The following is a 20,207-nucleotide window of genomic DNA, read 5'->3' on the forward strand; positions in this document are numbered from 1 at the left end:
GTAGCTTCCCATTTGACACGCTTATACTGGTACACGCCGTTTTTCTGCAATTAATTAAATTTTTAAGATTGTTGTCAAATAGCACAACTAAGTCTGAAAGAACAATTTGAAAAGTGATGGATACACTTTCCATCATCTTTATGAGGGTTGTCATGTCTTAAACCACCACATCTGCTTTCTTCCAACGGCTTCAATGTGATCCTCTACGCACTTTTTTCCTCTGACAAAGACGTCCATAAAACGCTATATTGTGCTCTCTTGTCACTTACAAGTTGGATGGAAAGTGCAGGAACAAAGAAGCAGGGTTTAGGGATGCTGCTATGTGCTTTGCTGGAACAATAACACAAAAAACTGCTCTATTTTAGAGGCGTAATGTTGTTGGATTCAATAGATGTGCACACGCAAAGTGGCTGGCTAAATACACATCTTAAAATGGTGTCCTGTTGTGATAAGTGACAACATATTGAGTAAATGTGGCTCCCGGGAAGCGCTTGGCTCTCTGGATCTGTTGTTGTTTGTTTGTTTGTTGTTTTATGAAGGAACATTATCAAGGTTGTAAAAATCCAAGGAGCGGTTGTATAACAGCGTAATTGCGGTTTGCTTTTTAATTTCTCCTACTAATGTCAGGCCAATGATGGTCAACTGGTGCTTGGCAATCAAATTACTTTACTGGAAAGCAGAGGAGTGTCGTAAAGTGGTTGTCTGTGTGTGTGGGGGGATTTTTGTGTCTGTATGAGCTTGTAATTCTCCCAGCGACTAAGTAGTTGCTGCCAGGAATGTAGCCCTGTGTAACCCAGGAGGATAGTACAACATTGTTCTCCAGTTTTGCCATCTTTTATTGCCTGTCCATTGGCTCTACTTCCTTCCCATTGTTGCTTTCTTTTTTACATGTCCATTCATGCCGTGCTTACTTTGTGAAACTTCTCACAAACCGCAATATTATTAAAAAAACTGACAAACAATGTAGCGCGCATGTCATGCCAATAGTGGGTGATGTCTTTGCAAAGAAAGATATGCGCTAATACTATAGGTAGTGGCCTAGTGGTTAGAGTGTCCGCCCTGAGATCGGTAGGTTGTAAGTTCAAATCCCCGCCGAAGATTAGAAAAATGGGACCCATTACCTCCTTGCTTGGCACTAAGCATTAAGGGTTGGAATTGGGGGTTAAATCACCATAAGTGATTCCCGGGCGCGGCACCACTGCTGCCCACTGCTCCCCTCACCTCCCAGGGGGTGATCAAGGGTGATGGGTCAAATGCAGAGAATAATTTTGCCACATCTAGTATGTGTATGACAATCATTGGTACTTTAACTTTAACTTTCTAGAACGCTGTGGTCAGCCATTGTTGTTTGGCTATGACTTGTGTTTGGCACATGCCATGACTGAATAAGCATGTTTGCTATCACAGGCGACCCTTTTCTGCGTTTACACAGAAATGGTCACAAAAACTTCCACTTAGAGAACCCTGTGTTCTTCATCAGGCTGCAGTGCACACGTGTCATGTAAACAAACATAATTTATTTTGCTTCACAAAAAAACATGAAAAACCTCATTGCAACTGTAGTCCCGGGAAAAGGTGTAAAAGGCCAACAATTGACTAAACAACAATATTAAAGGTTAATACATACATAAAATGCCGATTAAAATAGTCGTATATGTACACATGCACCGCTAAGTACAGTGTGTATACAGGACTGTCTCAGAAAATTAGAATATTGTGATTGAGTCCTTTATTTTCTGCAATGCAACTAAAAACATGAAAATGTCATACATTCTGGATTCATTACACATCAACTGAAATATTGCAAGCCTTTTATTATTTTAATATTGCTGATTATGGCATACAGCTTAAGAAAACTCAAAAATCCTATCCCAAAAAATTACAATATTTCCTCAGACCAAGTAAAAAAAATAACAGATAACAGCAAAACGAAATCAAACATTTGAAAATGTCAATTAATGCACTCAGTACTTGGTTGGTAATCCTTTTGCATGGATTACTGCATCAATGCGGCATGGCATGGAGGCAATCAGCCTGTGGCATTGCTGAGGTGTTACGGATGTCCAGGATGCTTCAATAGCGGCCTTTAGCTCATTTAGCCTTTCGAGAAAGGCTAAATGGCGCCTAGTACCCATTTAAAACAGAGCTAGCTTGACCACCACGCATATTTAATGAGCAGGATGTGTGCCACATGTGACGTCAGTAAAATCCAAGCAATATCTTTCAGTAGATTCAATATGGAAGCGCTAAAAACTACAATTTGGCTGGCGGGGGAGACGACTTAGTTGAAGTGAAGGCACGTAAATAAGACCACTCACAAAAGGGCACATCCTGAAGAGAGTGAAGACTGTCTGTAAAACATAACCTTTATCAAATGTTGACCAAAGAACCACCATTCCATCTTATGAAGACCATAAGGAAGTACTTTGAAAGTAGAAAAAAAAATCCTAATATGACCCCTTTAATGCCGGGACAATAAAAACCAGGCTGGCTCATCTAAATCTGTCTGCTTTTGATACTTGTTTCTTCTTCATAATATAAATGCAGCTACATAACATGTGAACATCTTAGGTGTAGCTCCTGATATTGTCTCATTCGCTCTACTGCATTATCTTCTGTGGCTACCAATGTTGATTTTTCATTACAGGCACGACAAGGAGTTCTTAAGTCGTTACAACGCAAAGACCGTAAACTTCGCCCTGGGTCGCCCTGACATCAGCGTGGAGCCCAAAGACGAAGTGAGGTGTGGATAATGTCGCCATACGAAACCTCTCATGATCTCACTTGTGTCTTCCTCTTCCTTTCCGCTAAAGGCTGAGCTCCTGCTGCTCCGTTCAGTCGCAAGAGGAGATAGAAGCCATGAAGGACAAGCTGAATATCAGCGACATCAACAAAGTGGTAGAGCATATCAAGTGAGTTGCAACAAGGAAGTGGATCCATTACTTATTGTGCTCTTTGGATCTAATTGGTTGTAAATCACTGAATGGAGTTCAACCCCCTTTTTTTCGCCTCAATTCCTCTGCAGCTGTCCAGAACAGCTTTTACTTTACTTTCTCTCCTCCTTCCTTTTTCTGCTTCCATCGCTCTTTCTTCATGGCCAATGGGGCCACCTTGAAAGACAGCCCCCTCCCAAATCCACTTCCTGACTTCAGCAGCACAAAAGGACCCTTTGTGAGACAGAGCATCCCCATTCGATTGTGCTTATGTAACCAGAGAGGGACGGACAGGCTTTCCCAGGAAAACGACTCGTCCGTTCTTGCTTTGTAAAGCTGTCTCCCTTTGCAACTTTTTAATAGAGACAAATTAAAGTTGGCCAACGTCACGACTGGGACATTCCGTTCCCTGGATGACCTACATTCTAGTTTTTGCTGCAGATAAGCTCCCTTTGTCCACGAAAAGTCTGTGTTTCTTACACTTTTTTTACCCAGCTATAAATACATGACTACGAAATACATGAGTACACATTCCAGCAACCCCTTTGCTCAGGAACAGTAGTATAGGAAGTCAACCTGGGACCTTTTGGAGTAGTCAGTGCATAACTTGTAAAGCAGTATCCACAGAAAATGAGTCAACACACAAACATTTTTGCAAATGGCTAACAACACAAATGAGTACACCTTCAAATTGTGGTCGGTGGGAATCTATATAATGTAGGGAGTACTACTGTTATCTAACAGTGCCTTAAATCCTCTTGCACTCCTCCACCATTCTTCCCATTTAAAGATGACTTGCATGCGTTCATTTGGCTTCAGGTATAGAGGAGACATGTTGTCCTCTCTATCACCTTCACCTTCTTCAGCAAGGCAGTTTGGGCTCCTTATGTTAAAAAAACCTCTAAAATACTCTCTGCTTCAGATTGAGAAAACGTTTTTCATCCCTGAGGGGAAATGACCACGTTGTTAGCAGCCACAGAAAATGTACAATAAAACACAATTGAGCAGTTAGAATAGTATAGACCAGAGATCTTTAATGTAGACTCTAATATATATTAATACTAGGGGTGTGGGAAAAAATAGATTCGAATACAAATCGAATCGTTTACATTGTGCGATTCAGAATCGATTCGAATTTTTTTTTTTTTTTTTTTTTTTATTTATTTATTTTTTTAATCAATCCAACAAACCACTACACAGCAATACCATAACAATGCAATCAAATTCCAAAACCAAACCTGAGCCAGCAACACTCAGAACTGCAATAAACAAAACAATTGAGAGGAGACAAACACGACACAGAAAAAAACAAAAGTAATGAAACAAAAATGAATATTATCATTAACAGTATCAATATTAATTATAATTTCAGCATAGCAGTGATTAAAAATCCATCACTGACATTATCATTAGACATTTATAAAAATAAAAAAGAATAATAGTCTGACAGTGGCTTACACTTGCATCGCATCTCATAAGCTTGACAACACACTGTGTCCAATGTTTTCACAAAGATAAAATAAGTCATATTTTTGGTTCGTTTAATAGTTAAAACAAATGTACATTATTGCAATCAGTTGATAAAACATTGTCCTTTACAATTATAAAAGCTTTTTTTTTTTTTTAAATCTACTACTCTGCTAGCATGTCAGTAGACTGGGGTAGATCCTGCTGAAATCCTATGTATTGAATGAATACAGAATCCTTTTGAATCGGAAAAATATCATTTTTGAATCGAATCAAAAAAATTGATATATTATCGAATCGTGACCCCAAGAATCGATATTGAATCGAATCGTGGGACACCCAAAGATTCACAGCCCTAATTGTTTACTAATACTAATATATACACTGTATATAATTTTGCAGTAAATGTAATAGTTTAATGTGACCTTTGATGATATTAACGTCCATTGAGCACAATTCATGTGATCTAGATCCGTGGCCTTTGACGTTTTCCAGGCCAAGGACCCCCAAACTAATGGAGAGAAGGAGCAAGGAACTCCTCCTTTTATATTTTGCATGAGGTACTAAAGGTACCTTGTTTTTGTGAAATACTAACTATATTCAAATAATAACAGTATTGTAACGCTAATAGCTAGCTGGCAACTAGTGCGCTAATCGTCCCACTGGGTGTGAGTTTTCCTTGCCCTTATGTGGGCCTACCGAGGATGTCGTAGTGGTTTGTGTTGTGGTTTGTGTAGCCCTTTGAGACACTAGTGATTTAGGGCTATGTAAGTAAACATTGATTGATTGATTGATTGATTGATAATCACTAGCTGTCAACGAGAGCGCTAATCGCAAGCTGACAACTAGTGCCTCTTCAATTTTCAACACAATCTTCTTCTCTTTTGGGCAACAGACAGAGACCAATAAAGCACAGCCTGCAATTATAAAAATTTAAAACTGCGGCCTTTTGAGAAGGCAAAGTATATAAAATTAAAACACTACAGTTTAAGTTCGATATCTCTTCTCAATAGTTTTCTGCAAATTCCAAGTAAGTCAGTGCAAGAGTAAACGCAGCAGCATCCTCTTCTCTTTTGACACGCTCAATACAAGGCAGCTTATCGCACCTGGGCAACAAAACACAATAATATCCTTATGTGTCAATCCAAATATAGACTGACAAAAATGAGGAATTATGATAAAAACAGCGGCCCTGCGATGAGGTGGCGACTTATCCAGAGTGTACTCGCATTCCGCCCGATTGTAGCAGAGATAGGCGCCAGCGCCCTCCACGACCCTAAAAGGGAATAAGCGGTAGAAATGGATGGATGGATAAAAACAGCCACTTTGTTACTAAATACATGCCTATGACAGGATTTCTATTTTCCAACGTCACTGAATAGCTTCTCAACATCGGCCATGTAAGATGTAACTTTAATCTAAATCAAACCCTTATCTGTGAGGCCGGTGCACTATTTGGATTTGATGTCTGAAAATATTGATGCTCGCACAGGTTTGTTTTGTTGGCAACTGCCATGCTGAAAAAAGGTGTACCGCAGGCGCTGACCCAAATCTTCTTTAACAGAAATGTTGAGGTTTAATATTTATTCAACACAAGTTTACAGCATTTGAAAGTTGCGATGGATTGAATTCCCTTAGATGACAATGACCTGGATGAATGAAAACATTCACAGATGAGGATGTTTGTGTCATGTTTGTCCTCTTACAGAAACTACAGTACTGGCCAAAAGTTTGGACACCTTCTCCTCATTCAATGTGTTTTCTTTATTTATTTAAAAAAAGGTGAAATAACTGAAAACCTGTTTTATATTCTAGTTTCTTCAAAATAGCCACCCCTTTGCTCTGATTACTGCTTTGCACACTCTTTGCATTCTCTCCAAGAGCTTCAAGCACACCTGTGAAGTGTAAACCCTTTCTGGTGACTACCTTTTGAACTAGAATATAAAACATGTTTTCAGTTATTTCACCTTTTTTTGTTAAGTACATAACTCCACATGTGTTCATTCATAGTTTTGATTTGACAATCTACAATGTAAATAGTCATGAAAATAAAGAAAACATTGCATTGAATGAGAAGGCGTGTCCAATCTTTTGGCCTTTACTGTAATTAAAATAAAAAACATTTATATATTTTTCAATTTTCATAGATTTTTGGAAAAGCTCCATGAGCCGCCAGAGTAGCACTAAAGATCTGCATGCGGCTCTAAGTGAACCACAGCTCCCTAGCAGCACTACTGCCAGGAGTCACAGTTTTCTTCTTGCTCTCGTGTGTTGACTCATTGTCATTCGTCTGCACTGCTCCACTAATATACCTCTGTCTTGTTGTATTGTATAACTTGTGCGATATTGGACCTACATCCTCACCCACTCTTCCTATCATTCACAGGAGTATCCTGATAGAAGAATGTGCAACATTGAAACCACAAGTACAACACATTCAGGTAGTTCATATTTTTAATCCTCTTTGCTTTGTGTGGATAAGCAGATAGTATTTGCCAAATTATTGTCCGCCGTTAAACATCAAGGTCAACGACACAAACTATATGCAATGGCAGAGTGAACGCAATCTTCTTAGTTCAACTGCAGCATAGATCAGGGGTGCCCACACTTTTTCCGCGGATGAGCTACTTTTTAATTGACCAAGTGAAAGGGAACTAACTCATTCATACATATCATTTATATTGATTTATGTATGAAAGAGACATTTTGTTAACAAGTGAAAGGTGTTTAATGATAATACAAGCATGTTTCTTTCATAAAGAGAAGAATATCCATCCATCCATCCATTTTCTACCGTTTATTCCCTTTTGGGGTCGCGGGGGGCGCTGGCGCCTATCTCAGCTACAATCAAGCGGAAGGCGGGGTACACCCTGGACAAGTCGCCACCTCATTGCAGGGCCAACACAGATAGACAGACAACATTCACACTCACATTCACACACTAGGGCCAATTTTTTTTAGTGTTGCCAATCAACCTATCCCCGGGTGCATGTTTTTAGAGGTGGGAGGAAGCCGGAGTACCCGGAGGGAACCCACGCATTCACGGGGAGAACATGCAAACTCCACACAGAAAGATCCCGAGCCTGGGATTGAACCCAGGACTGCAGGACCTTCGTATTGTGAGGCAGATGCACTAACCGCTCTTCCACCGTGAAGCCCGAAGAGAAGAATATAAGTTGGTATAATTGTGATGACTTGCATTGATTGGAATCAGACAGTAGTGATGAGATCCTCCACATTTTCAAATGGAGGAGAAAACAAGTCCTCCTTTCTGTCCAATACCACATGAACGTGCTTGCTTTTTGTCATCTTCTTTGTACAGCTTCCATAACCAATTTTATACACTTTACAATACATACATTGGCGGCAAACTCCGTAGCTTGCTTGCTTGTGCACGCTAGCTTTCTGAGACTCTTATTTTGTTAGCGCAGGCAGGATGAAGCAGGGCTTTTATTGTGAAGACAGGAACTGTGCTGTCGATCTTTAGAGTTTTGACGGCAGGTATGGCGTGAGAGTCTGTTGAAATAAGAAGTGTTTCTCGCCTTCCTGTCGGTCGTTTTTTCTTAATAATGATCTGGCTGCAACCAGCGTCCTCTCACAAGACCCCCGGGTGCTGTGAATGTCAATCAAGGGATGAAAGTGTCGTCTTGGCAAAGACAAATGATCGCTAATTTTTAGGTCTATATATTTAATGCCTGGCTGGCGATCGACGGACAAACTCTCCACCATCGACTGACACACCGTCCACCATCGACTGACACACCCTCCACCATCGACTTACACTGTCAGGTTTAAGCACCGAACTATCTATTAAACAGAACAAGAAGCAAGGAATCAAGCAGAGACAGATTTAAATTTTGCTCATGAGGAGAAACATATGGGGCTGCACACTCAGTTACAGTCTCCCACCACGCTCTGAGGTACAGCCCCCACGCTCCCCATTTTATTCAGGAGTTTCCTAGTTACATTGCTGAAGCTGCTTCTCAAGGGAGGGGACACATTATGCAAGCAACTCCAGTACACACAATACGTGATTATTCAGAATGGAAATGTGCTGACACACGTGATTTTGCCCTGTCTCTGCTTTGTCTGCGTTGAGGTACTCAAAGTCCATCCTTGGCTTTTAGCAGGCTGTAAGACACAAAAGGCAGCAGCGAGGCACTCCTAACTTGCAGCGGAAGATAACAAGTTATGTGTCTTTAAGCATAAGAGTTGGGTAATAACCTACATATAATTATTCTAACAGACACACCCTCCACCATCGACTGACACCTCCCCCCCCACCATTGACTGGTAGCTTGCGATCAACGTGATGGGCACCCCTGGCATGGATGGTCCCACACCAGCTCAGTAAACGCAGTATACTTGTATGATGAATAGTCGCGTATAATGTGTATACATACATACATACATACATACATAGGGGTATATATGACGACTTATTTAGGCCACATGTGAAAGCTATCAAATGGGACAAGACAGCAGCACTCGAAGGAACTGTACTGAAGACAGGTGTTGGATATTGTAGCTCAAACATGGTACAGTTCATTTCATAGCACAGTCCTGGACACCAACTATTTGTATTTTATTCACTTAGCAATAGTACGTTGATAAACTTGAACAGTGTGCACGCACACACTAACTCTGATTTGCTAAGATGTACATTGTTGAGTGAAGTATATTTCTGGTCTCGTCGCCCCCTCCCGGACAGGAGGGCAACACGGCAGTGCGGCTGGATCAAAAAAGATGTCGGCGACGCTTTGCCGAACAAAAAGTTGCTTTATTACAAGCGAGCGTCTTTAAAGGGGAACATTATCACAATTTCTGAAGGGGAAAACCAATAAAAATCAGTTCCCAGTGGCTTATTTTATTTTTCGAAGTTTTTTTTTAAATTTTACCCATCACGCAATATCACGAAAAATAGTGCCTGATTTTAACCGTCGTTATAGCCACCCATCCATTATCCTGTGACGTCACAGCAGAACTACACAGAAACAAACATGGCGGATAGCACAGAAAGGTATAGCGATATTAGCTCGGATTCAGACTCGGATTTCAACGCCGTAAGCGATTCAACAGATTAGGCATGTATTGAAACGGATGGTTGGAGTGTGGAGGCAGGTAGCAAAAACGAAATTGAAGAAGAAATTGAAGCTATTGAGCCATATCACGACAGACAGCGGCACGGGAGGAAGCGCGGACGAATTCGGCGATCGCCTTCTAACCAACGATTGGTATGTGTTTGTTTGGCATTAAATGTGGGTGGAGGGAAAGGCTGGATGCAAATATAGCTACAAATGAGGCATAATGATGCAATATGTACATACAGCTAGCCTAAATAGCATGTTAGCATCGATTAGCTTGCAGTCATGCCGTGACCAAATATGTCTGATTAGCACTCCACATAAGTCAATAACATCAACAAAACTCACCTTTGTGCATCCATGCACAACCTCATAAGTTTGGTGGACAAAATGAGACAGAAAAATAAGTGGCATAAATCATGTCTTAGCCAACATATCCAGGGGGTTTACCTGGCTCGTCTGCGGGAACAGACTGCCGTCATCGCTTGCCGTGCTCCCGAGGTCCGTCGTCCCTGAATAGCTCGCACTCCGGCAGATTCAGTGGTGGTCCATTTTCCAATATTGCAGATTTCGTTGACTTTATCGTTGGAAATGCATCTGCTTTGAGTGTCGCACGATATCCACACATTCTTGCCATTTCTGTCGTAACATAGCTGTCGTCGGTAAAGTGTGCGGAACAAACAAGGGACTTTCGCATCTTTTGGCCAGTGGTGCAACTTGAATCCGTCTCTGTTGGTGTTGTTACACCCACCGACAACACACCGGCAAGGCATGATGTCTCCAAGGTACGGGAAAACAGTCGAAAAAACGGAAAATAACAGAGCTGATTTGACTTGGTGCGTGTAATGAGATTGAGAAAATGGCGGATCGCTTCACTTTGTGACGTCACGGGTGAACGGTCATTGCTCCGACGGGCTATCAAATGAAAGGCGTTAATCGACAAATTCACCCTTTTAGAGTTCGAAAATCAGTTAAAAAAAACATAGGGTCTTTTTTCTGCAACATCAAGGTATATATTGACGCTTACATAGGTCTGGTGATAATGTTCCCCTTTAAACAGGCCTGCAGTACCCGGAGGAGCCTAGGTCCAAAAGTGAAGGACTCCTAACTGTAGAAGCCAAACTACCAGTCTTATATTCCTACCTCCTGTCTGGGTGTGTGTTCTAAGTCAGGAGCGCACATCCTGACCATAAAAGGAGATGTCTGTAAGTGTCTGGAAAACAACAGATTTAAGTCATAACTTAAGTGTTGGTGTTAAACTATAGAGGTAGTCTCTACACAAGGATATGGTTATCACTTTTGCACTCCGAAGTCCCAATAAGAGCCTCTTTCCTACGAGAAGTGAGCCAATCCTCCTGCAAATATCAAATTGAGGTGGCCTTAACTATTTATGTGCTCAAACTGAAATAGCACTATTAAATTCAACTTGGTGGTTTGCTTTCTCCAAGGTGAATATAAACATTCACCAGATGTAGAACATAATAGGAGTTAATGAATTCACTTCTTCAGGCTTCTGCTTAACCATTTAGTGGGAACACATTCTCTTTCTCGGTTTGTCATTTTTATCCTATTTTCTTCCTCCAGTCTACGGAACAAATGCTTGTACCTTATACTTTTCAACTCAGGACTACTTTAGTCATCTTACTTCACGCAAAATGCAACAGTTAGAAGTCTGTGAAATGTGTATTTTGCAGGAAATGATTAAAAAACAATGTAGGAGTCAGACTGAGGATAAGGATGCAGAACCGACCCTTGCAGGTAAGCACCGTGCATCAAATGCTGCCCTCTAGCGGCCCATTGATCATATTTTTTAGAATCCAGGGGACTCTAAAAATGTTGACACACAGTACAGGTCAAATTTGGACACACCTTCTCCTCATTCAATGTGTTTTCTTTATGTTCATGACTATTTATTTTGTAGATTGTCACATCAAAACTATGAATGAACACATGTGGAGTTATGTACTTGATAAAAAAAAGGTGAAATAACTGAAAACATGTTTTATATTCTAGTTCAAGAGGTAGTCACCAGAAAGGGTTTTCACTTCACAGGTGTGCTTGAAGCTCATGGAGAGAATTCAAAGAGTGTGCAAAAAAAGGTGAAATAACTGAAAACATGTCCTATATTCTACAAACCCCGTTTCCATATGAGTTGGGAAATTGTGTTAGATGTAAATATAAATGTAATACAATGATTTGCAAATCCTTTTCAACCCATATTCAGTTGAATATGCTACAAAGACAACATATTTGATGTTCAAACTGACAAAGATTTTTTATTTTTTTTTCAAATAATCAATATCTTTAGAATTTGATGCCAGCAACACGTGACAAAGAAGTTGGGAAAGGTGGCAATAAATACTGATTAAGTTGAGGAATGCTCATCAAACACTTACATGGAACATCCCACAGGTGTGCAGGCTAATTGAGAACAGGTTGGTGCCATGATTGGGTATAAAAGCAGCTTCCATGAAATGCTAAGTAGATCACAAACAAGGATGGGGCGAGGGTCACTAATTTATAAGCAAATTGTGGAACAGTTTTAGAACAACATTTCTCAATGAGCTAATGCAAGGAATTTAGGTATTCTACCATCTACGGCCCGTAAAATCATCAAAAGGTTCAGAGAATCTGGAGAAATCACTGCACGTAAGCGATGATATTACGGACCTTTGATCCCTCAGGCGGTACTGAGTGTGTAAAGGATATCACCACATAGGCTCAGGAACACTTAAAAAAACCACTGTCAGTAACTACAGTTGGTCGCTACATTTGTAAGTGCAAGTTAAAACTCTACTATGCAAAGCCAAACACAGTTATCAACAACACCCTGAAACGCCGCCGGCTTCGCTGGGCCCGAGCTCATCAGGGACGGCGTGGCAGAGTGGCCGTGCGCAACCCGAGGGTCCCTGGTTCACATCCCACCTAATACCAACCTCGTCATGTCCGTTGTGTCCTGAGCAAGACACTTCACCCTTGCTCCTGATGGGTGGTGGTTGGCGCCTTGCATGGCAGCTCCCTCCATCAGTGTGTGAATGTGTGTGTGAATGGGTAAATGTGGAAGTAGTGTCAAAGCGCTTTGAGTACCTTGAAGGTAGAAAAGCGCTATACAAGTACAACCCATTTATTTATTATTTATCTAAGATGGACTGATGCAAAGTGAAAAAGTGTTCTCTGGTCTGACGAGTCCACATTTTAAATTATATTTGGAAACAGGGGACGTGGTGTCCTCTGGAACAAAGAGGAAAATAACCATTGGGATTGTTATAGGCGCAAAGTTCAAAAGCCAGCATCTGTGATGGTATGGGAGTGTATTAGTGCCCAAGCCATGGGTAACTTACACATCTGTGAAGGCACCATTAATTCTGAAAGGTCCATACAGGTTTTGGAGCAACATATGTTGTCATCCAAGCAACGTTATCATGGACGCCCCTGCTTATTTCAGCAAGACACGTGTTACAACAGCGTGGCTTCGTAGTAAAAGAATGCAGGTACTTTCCTGGCCCGCCTGCAGTCCACACCTGTCTCCCATGGAAAATGTGTGGCGTATTATGAAGTGTAAAATACGACAGCGGAGACCTCGGACTGTTGAACAACTGAAGCTCTACATAAAACAAGAATGGGAAAACAATTCCACTTTCAAAGCTTCAACAATTAGTTTCCTCAGTTCCCAAACGTTTATTGAGTATTGTTAAAAGAAAATGTGATGTAACACAGTGGTGAACATGCCCTTTCCCAACTACTTTGGCACGTGTTGCAGCCATGAAATTCAAAGTTAATTATTATTTGCAAAAAAAAATAAAGTTTATGAGTTTGAACATCAAATATATTGTCTTTGTAGTGCATTCAACTGAATATGGGTTGAAAATGATTTGTAAATCATTGTATTCCGTTTATATTTACATCTAACACAATTTCCCAACTCATATGGAAATGGGGTTTGTAGTTTGTTCAAAATAGCCACCCTTTGCTCTGATTACTGCTTTGCACACTCTTGGCATTCTCTCCATGAGCTTCAAGCACACCTGTGAAAAAAACACAATTTCAGGTGACGAGCTCTTGAAGGCATGAAAATAAAGAAAACACATTGAATGAGGAGAAAGTGTGTCCAAACTGTTGGCCTGTACTGTATGAATATGATAAGTGCTATCATAAAACATGTTTGTAAAATGTGGTTTGGTTGCTGGAATAAATTGCATCAAAAATGCATGTTTTTATTAGATTACAACTCAATTTCTCATTTTAGACTTAAAAGAGCTCAGAGGTGCCATTCAAAAAGACTTTGAGCTCTATCCATCTCCTCCCTCTACTGTCTCGGATAAAGCATTAAGGGCGACATTCAGGTGTGTAATATTATGCAAAAACAATACAATGTATACATATAGAATGATTTCATTATTTTATTTTTTAAAGGTTCTAAATGTTTTGTTGTGCTTGAGTGAGGTGTTATTTTGTTGTCCATTATACAATCTGTTGTTGTCAGTTTTTCAAGATGTGGTTGTTCTCTCCTCCAGACTTCCATCAGGACAAAAAAGCGGCAATAAGAAGTCGCTAGCTTTGAATGCTACCTCCCTCCTAAGACCACATCCTCCCCTTGCTCCACCTGGACTCTCTCACGTCAACTTCTGCGGCAGCGTCAGGCCCATGAACACTCTGGAGGCTATCTCGAGGACTTCTCAGCAGCACACAAGTCCAAGTGAGGTCTGCAGCAGGACGTCTCGGCAGAAGAACGTCCGCCTTAAAACTTTGGCGGGAGAGCAAGTGGCGCTGGTACCCTCACACTCTGAGGAGGATGAGTCGGATCTCCACTGGCGCTTTCTCACCTGCTCAAGTACTTCACCTTTTATGCCCTCACAGTATCTCCAGCTGGGCTAAGGAGGATGACTAGTGAACAAAGGACAGAAACAATTACTGCACTCACAAGCAGGGAGATATGAAAAAGGATCATTGTGTCACAGTAGGAGGTACAGGACTCTGGAACATTCACAGTTTTACACAACTGTGAACAAAGTGCAAAGTGGAGACCAGGGGTCCCCGAACTAAGGCCAGATACGGCCCGCCAGTGACCAAAATCCGGCCCTCATGATGCCATCCCACTTGCGTCGCAAAGTTGGGCGAGAACGCCGCAAGTGCGTGCTCTTTCAGTCAATTAGCACACGAGGGGAAAAAAATGGCGAAATTGTTTGGAAAACGTAAAATAGACTCAGAGTGTAGAGTTTTCAAACATCAGTGGACATATGACCTTTTTTGTTCAGTGTAAGGAAAAGGCCGTTTAGATTTAGATAGTATATATATATATATATATATATATATGCCCTGCAATGAGATGGCGACTTGTCCAGGTTGTACACCCCCTTCCTTCCGATTGTAGCTGAGATAGGCACCAGCGCCCTCCGCGACCCCGAAGAGAAGAAGCGGTAGTAAATGGATATATATATATATATATATACTGTATATATACTGTATATGTATGTATATATATATATACTGTATATGCATGTATATATATATGGGTTGTACTTGTATAGCACTTTTCTACCTTCAAGGTACTCAAAGCGCTTTGACACTACTTCCACATTTACCCATTCACACACACATTCACACACTGATGGAGGGAGCTGTCATGCAAGGCGCCAACCAGCACCCATCAGGAGCAAGGGTGAAGTGTCTTGCTCAGGACACAATGGACGTGACGAGGTCGGTTCTAGGTGGGATTTGAACCAGGGACCCTCGGGTTGCGCACGGCCACTCTCCCACTGCTCCCACCTTTTGATGTATATATATGTATACAGTGGGGCAAAAAAGTATTTAGTCAGCCACTGACTGTGCAAGTTCTCGCCACTTAAAATGATGACAGAGGTCTGTAATTTTCATCATAGGTACACTTCAACTGTGAGAGACAGAATGTGAAAAAAAAATCCAGAATTTCACATTGTAGGAATTTTAAAGAATTTATTTGTAAATTATGGTGGAAAATAAGTATTTGGTCACTTCAAACAAGGAAGATCTTTGGCTCTTACAGACCTGTAACTTCTTTAAGAAGCTCTTCTGTCCTCCACTCGTTACCTGTATGAATGGAACCTGTTTGAACTCCTTATCTGTATAAAAGACACCTGTCCACAGCCTCAAACAGTCAGACTCCAAACTCCACTATGGCCAACACCAAATTGCTGTCGAAGGACACCAGGAAAAGAATTGTAGACCTGCACCAGATTTGGAAGAGTGAATCTGCAATAAGCAAGCAGCTTGGTGTGAAAAAATCAACTGTGGGAGCAATTATCAGAAAATTGAAGACATAGAAGACCACTGAAAATCTTCCTCGATCTGGGGCTCCACGCAAGATCTCATCCTGTGGGGTCAAAATGATCCCACAGGTGAGAAAAAAATCCCAGAACCACACGGGGGGCCCTGGTGAATGACCTGCAGAGAGCTGGAACCAAAGTAACAAAGGTTACCATCAGTAACACACTATGCTGACAGGGAATTAAATCCTGCAGTGCCAGACGTGTCCCCCTGCTTAAGCCAGTGCATGTCCAGGCCCGTCTGAAGTTTGCCAGAGAGCACATGGATGATACAGCAGAGGATTGGGAGAATGTCGTGTGGTCAGATGAAACCAAAATAGAACTTTTTGGTATAAACTCAATTCGTCGTGTTTGGAGGAAGAAGAATACTGAGTTGCACCCCAAGAACACCACACCTACTGTGAAGCATGGGGGTGGAAACATCATGCTTTGGGGCTGTTTTTCTGCTAAGGGGACAGGACGACTGATCCGTGTTAAGGAAAGAATCGTGAGATTTTGAGCCAAAAACTCCTTCAGTGAGAGTTTTGAAGATGAAACGTGGCTGGGTCATCCAACATGACAATGATCCCAAACACACCGCCCGGGCAACGAAGGAGTGGCTCCGTAACAAGCACTTGAAAGTCCCGGAGTGGCCTAGCCAGTCCCCAGACCTCAACCCCATAGAAAATCTGTGGAGGGAGTTGAAAGTCCGTGTTGCTCGGCGACAGCCCCAAAACATCACTGCTCTCGAGATGATCTGCATAGAGGAATGGGCCAAAATACCAGCTACTGTGTGTGCGAACCTGGTAAAGACCATGAGTAATCGTTTAACCTCTGTTATTGCCAGGAAAGGTTATATTACAAAGTATTTAGTTGAATTTTTGTATTGACCAAATACGTATTTTCCACCATAATTTACAATTAATTATAAAAAATTCCTACAATGTGAATTCCTGGATTTTCTGTCTCTCACAGTTGAAGTGTACCTAGGATGAAAATGACAGACCTCTGTCATCATTTTAAGTGGGAGAACTTGCACAATCGGTGACTGACTAAATACTTTTTTGCCCCACTGTGTGTATATATATATATGTATATATATATATATGTATATATATATATATATATATATATATATATATATATATATATATATATATATATATAATGTATGTATGTAAAACATTTTTTTGTCCAATGCAGCACCTGGGTCAAAAAGTTTGGGGACCACTGGTGCAGACGGTAGGGTAAAAAAAGTGGTTTTATTTGACACGTTTTGACATTCATTTACATATAGTTTGGCTTTGTATTTATAAATGATTATTGTCATTCTTATAATATTACATTTGTACTATATGGTTTTGAAAATCTATACAAAGAGAAATGCAAATGGTCATAGAATGTATTCAATGAAAGCAATATGCAAAAGCATGAGCTTCCTACGCAACAAAATTGTATTACTAAAGATTTGTTTGCTTTCAAAATCGTTGGATTTAAGTAGGACCTTGCTTGCACTGTGTTTTCATGGACTTATTTGTCAACATATTGTTTGTGTTTGTGCTCAACACTGCAATTATTACGGTCACGCACCCCTTTTTACAGGTGGCAGTACTGGGGACGGCGTGGCGCAGTGGGAGAGTGGCCGTGCGCAACCCGAGGGGCCCTGGTTCAAATCCCACCTAGTACCAACCTCGTCACGTCCGTTGTGTCCTGAGCAAGACACTTCACCCTTGCTCCTGATGGGTGCTGGTTGGCGCCTTGCATGGCAGCTCCCTCCATCAGTGTGTGAATGTGTGTGTGAATGGGTAAATGTGGAAGTAGTGTCAAAGCGCTTTGAGTACCTTGAAGGTAGAAAAGCGCTATACAAGTACAACCCATTTATTTATTTACTGTTGGTTTTAAGACAGGGGTGTTAAACGTACGGCCCAAAGGCCGGATCAGGCCAGTGAACAGGTTTTATCAGGCCTGCGGGACGAGTTTTGCTAAGTATAACAATGAACGGATTTTTTTGAATGAAAGAAAGTGCTGTTCTAAATGTGTCCACTAGATGTCACAATAGCAAGTCTTTGTATCTTTGTAGATGGTGCTACATACCGTATTTCCTTGAATTGCCGCCGGGGCGCTTACCAAAGGCATGCGGTAAAAGTAAGCATGCGCTAATTATTTAAAAACTTCTTCTCACTCCGGCACTTACCAGAGGATACAGTAAAAATTTGAGTGTGATGTAAGCTTGGACCTTAAATCCTACTGTATAGCTCTTAATCTTCTTCCCTTTATGCGATTTCAAATTACCGGTATTGAAATCAGCCTCCTCTATTTTGAAAATGATGACAGGTGAAGTGTCACTCGTGACGTCACAAGCTTGACCAAGCGGTTATACTAAGCATGCGCTAATTAATTTGCGAGGCAGGCGCATACTATTCAAGGAAATACGGTCTGTACAAAGAATAAAGCACATGTTAGAACATCAGTCCAGGAAAAAGATAAAACTACAAAAATAATATCCTGTAATTTGATTTTGACATTTTTTTTGTTTAATCTTGATTGAAAATGAACACTGATTAGTTGACTGATGAACATTATCCATCCATCCATCCATTTTCAACCGCTTATTCCTTTTTGGGGTCACGGGGGGGCGCTGGCGCCTATCTCAGCTACAATCGGGCGGAAGGCGGGGTACACCCTGGACAAGTCGCCACCTCATGATGAACATTATCAGATTGGTTATTCAGAAAGTATAAATAACGACAAATAAAGATAGAATACTATTAACCTCAACATGTACGTGTAAAAAAACAACATGATTTGTACATTTTCAGAATGTGCTTTTTCTATTTTTAAACGAAGAAAACAATCTGAAGTTGTCCTTATTTTTAAGTTATTTTAAGTTATATTTTTAAGTAGATTTTTCTCCATGTGGCCCCCCCATCTAAAATGAGTTTGACACCCCTGGTTTAAGGTCATGTCATACTTTGAGATGTGGACCCCTGATAAAGGCCAGATGGTTGAAACAATATTAATGTTATTTTAACTGAATAATGTCTTATTTGTTTTTTGCATTTTTGTTGAATTTGTGTCCCTTTTCCAAAGAGCACCTCTTTTTAGATGATCTTTTTACTGTGAGACCTGAGCAGCGTTCCTCTTTCCTTTTACGATGAAGTTTTGAAACCACAGCTATGTTCGAATCAGAATCAGCTTTATTGTCATTACGCAGGATAACGAGATTGAGGCCATTCCATACAGTGCGATGTGTGCATGCAAGAAAACAATGTGTAGATATATACAAATATAAAAAATTATAAAAGTGCAAAGAAAGGTGTGGAAGAGAACAGTGTACACTCTATACTTTGTACAATGTACACTCTGTGCAAATGTAAATGTACACCCTATACCAGGGGTCACCAACGCAGTGCCCGCGGGCACCAGGTCGCCCGTAAGGACCAGATGAGTCGCCCGCTGGCCTGTTCTAAAAATAGCTCAGATAGCAGCACTTACCAGTGAGCTGCCTCTATTTTTTAAATTGTATTTATTTACCAGCAAGCTGGTCTCGCTTTGCTTGAAACTCTTAATTCTTAGAGAGAGAAAACTCAAATAGAATTTGAAAATCCAAGAAAATATTTTAAAGACTTGGTCTTCCCTTAGTTAACTAATTTCATTTATTTTTTCACTTTGCTTCTTATAACTTTCAGAAAGACAATTTTAGAGAAAAAATTACAACCTGAAAAATTATTTTTAAACACATTTACCTTTTAAATTCCTTCCTCTTCATTCCTGGCGATTTAAATCAATGTTCAAGTATTTTTATTTTTTTCATTGTAAAGAATATAAAATACATTTTAATTTAATTCTTCATTTTAGCTTCTGTTTTTTCGACAAAGAATATTTGTGAAATATTTCTTCAGACTTATGATTAAAATTCCCCAAAAATATTCTGTCAAATCTAGAAAATCTGTGGAATCAAATTTAAATCTCATTTCAAAGTCTTTTGAATTTCTTTTTTTTAAATTTTAGTTCTGGAAAACCTAGAAGAAATAAGGATTTGTCTTTGTTAGAAATATAGCTTGGTCCAATGTGTTATATATTCTAACAAAGTGCAGATTGGATTTGAACCTATTTAAAACATGTCAGCAAAATTCTAAAATTAATCTTATTCAGGAAAAATGACTAATGATGTTCCATGAATTCATTTTTTTATTTTTTTCAAAAAGATTCGAATGAGCTGGTTTTTCTCTTCATTTTTTTCGGTTTAATTTTGAAGTTTAAAGAGTCGAATGTGAAGATAAACTATGATTCAAAATTTAATTTTAATTTTTTTCGTGTTTTCTCCTCTTTTAAACCGTTCAATTAAGTGTTTTTTTTTCCTGATTTATTCTCTATAAAAAACCTTTTGTAAAAGGAAAAAAAATGTACGACGGAATGACAGACAGAAATACCCATTTTTT

General features: G+C 40.2%; 1 protein-coding gene across 1 annotated transcript in view; it reads left to right on the plus strand.

Annotated features, from left to right (window-relative positions):
• Positions 1 to 14,861, plus strand: part of ccdc24 (coiled-coil domain containing 24) — a 30,585-nt gene extending 15,724 nt beyond the window's left edge. Inside the window, exons 5-10 of the mRNA XM_061919524.1 lie at positions 2,648 to 2,743; positions 2,814 to 2,912; positions 6,787 to 6,841; positions 11,179 to 11,242; positions 13,731 to 13,827; positions 13,999 to 14,861. Of these exons, the coding sequence (XP_061775508.1) occupies positions 2,648 to 2,743; positions 2,814 to 2,912; positions 6,787 to 6,841; positions 11,179 to 11,242; positions 13,731 to 13,827; positions 13,999 to 14,359 (772 nt within the window). The 3' untranslated portion in view covers positions 14,360 to 14,861. The remainder of the gene's footprint in view (positions 1 to 2,647; positions 2,744 to 2,813; positions 2,913 to 6,786; positions 6,842 to 11,178; positions 11,243 to 13,730; positions 13,828 to 13,998) is intronic.
• Positions 14,862 to 20,207: the final 5,346 nt, after the last annotated feature.

Source organism: Nerophis ophidion, linkage group LG14, assembly GCF_033978795.1.
Source record: "Nerophis ophidion isolate RoL-2023_Sa linkage group LG14, RoL_Noph_v1.0, whole genome shotgun sequence".
Classification (NCBI taxonomy): domain Eukaryota; kingdom Metazoa; phylum Chordata; class Actinopteri; order Syngnathiformes; family Syngnathidae; genus Nerophis; species Nerophis ophidion.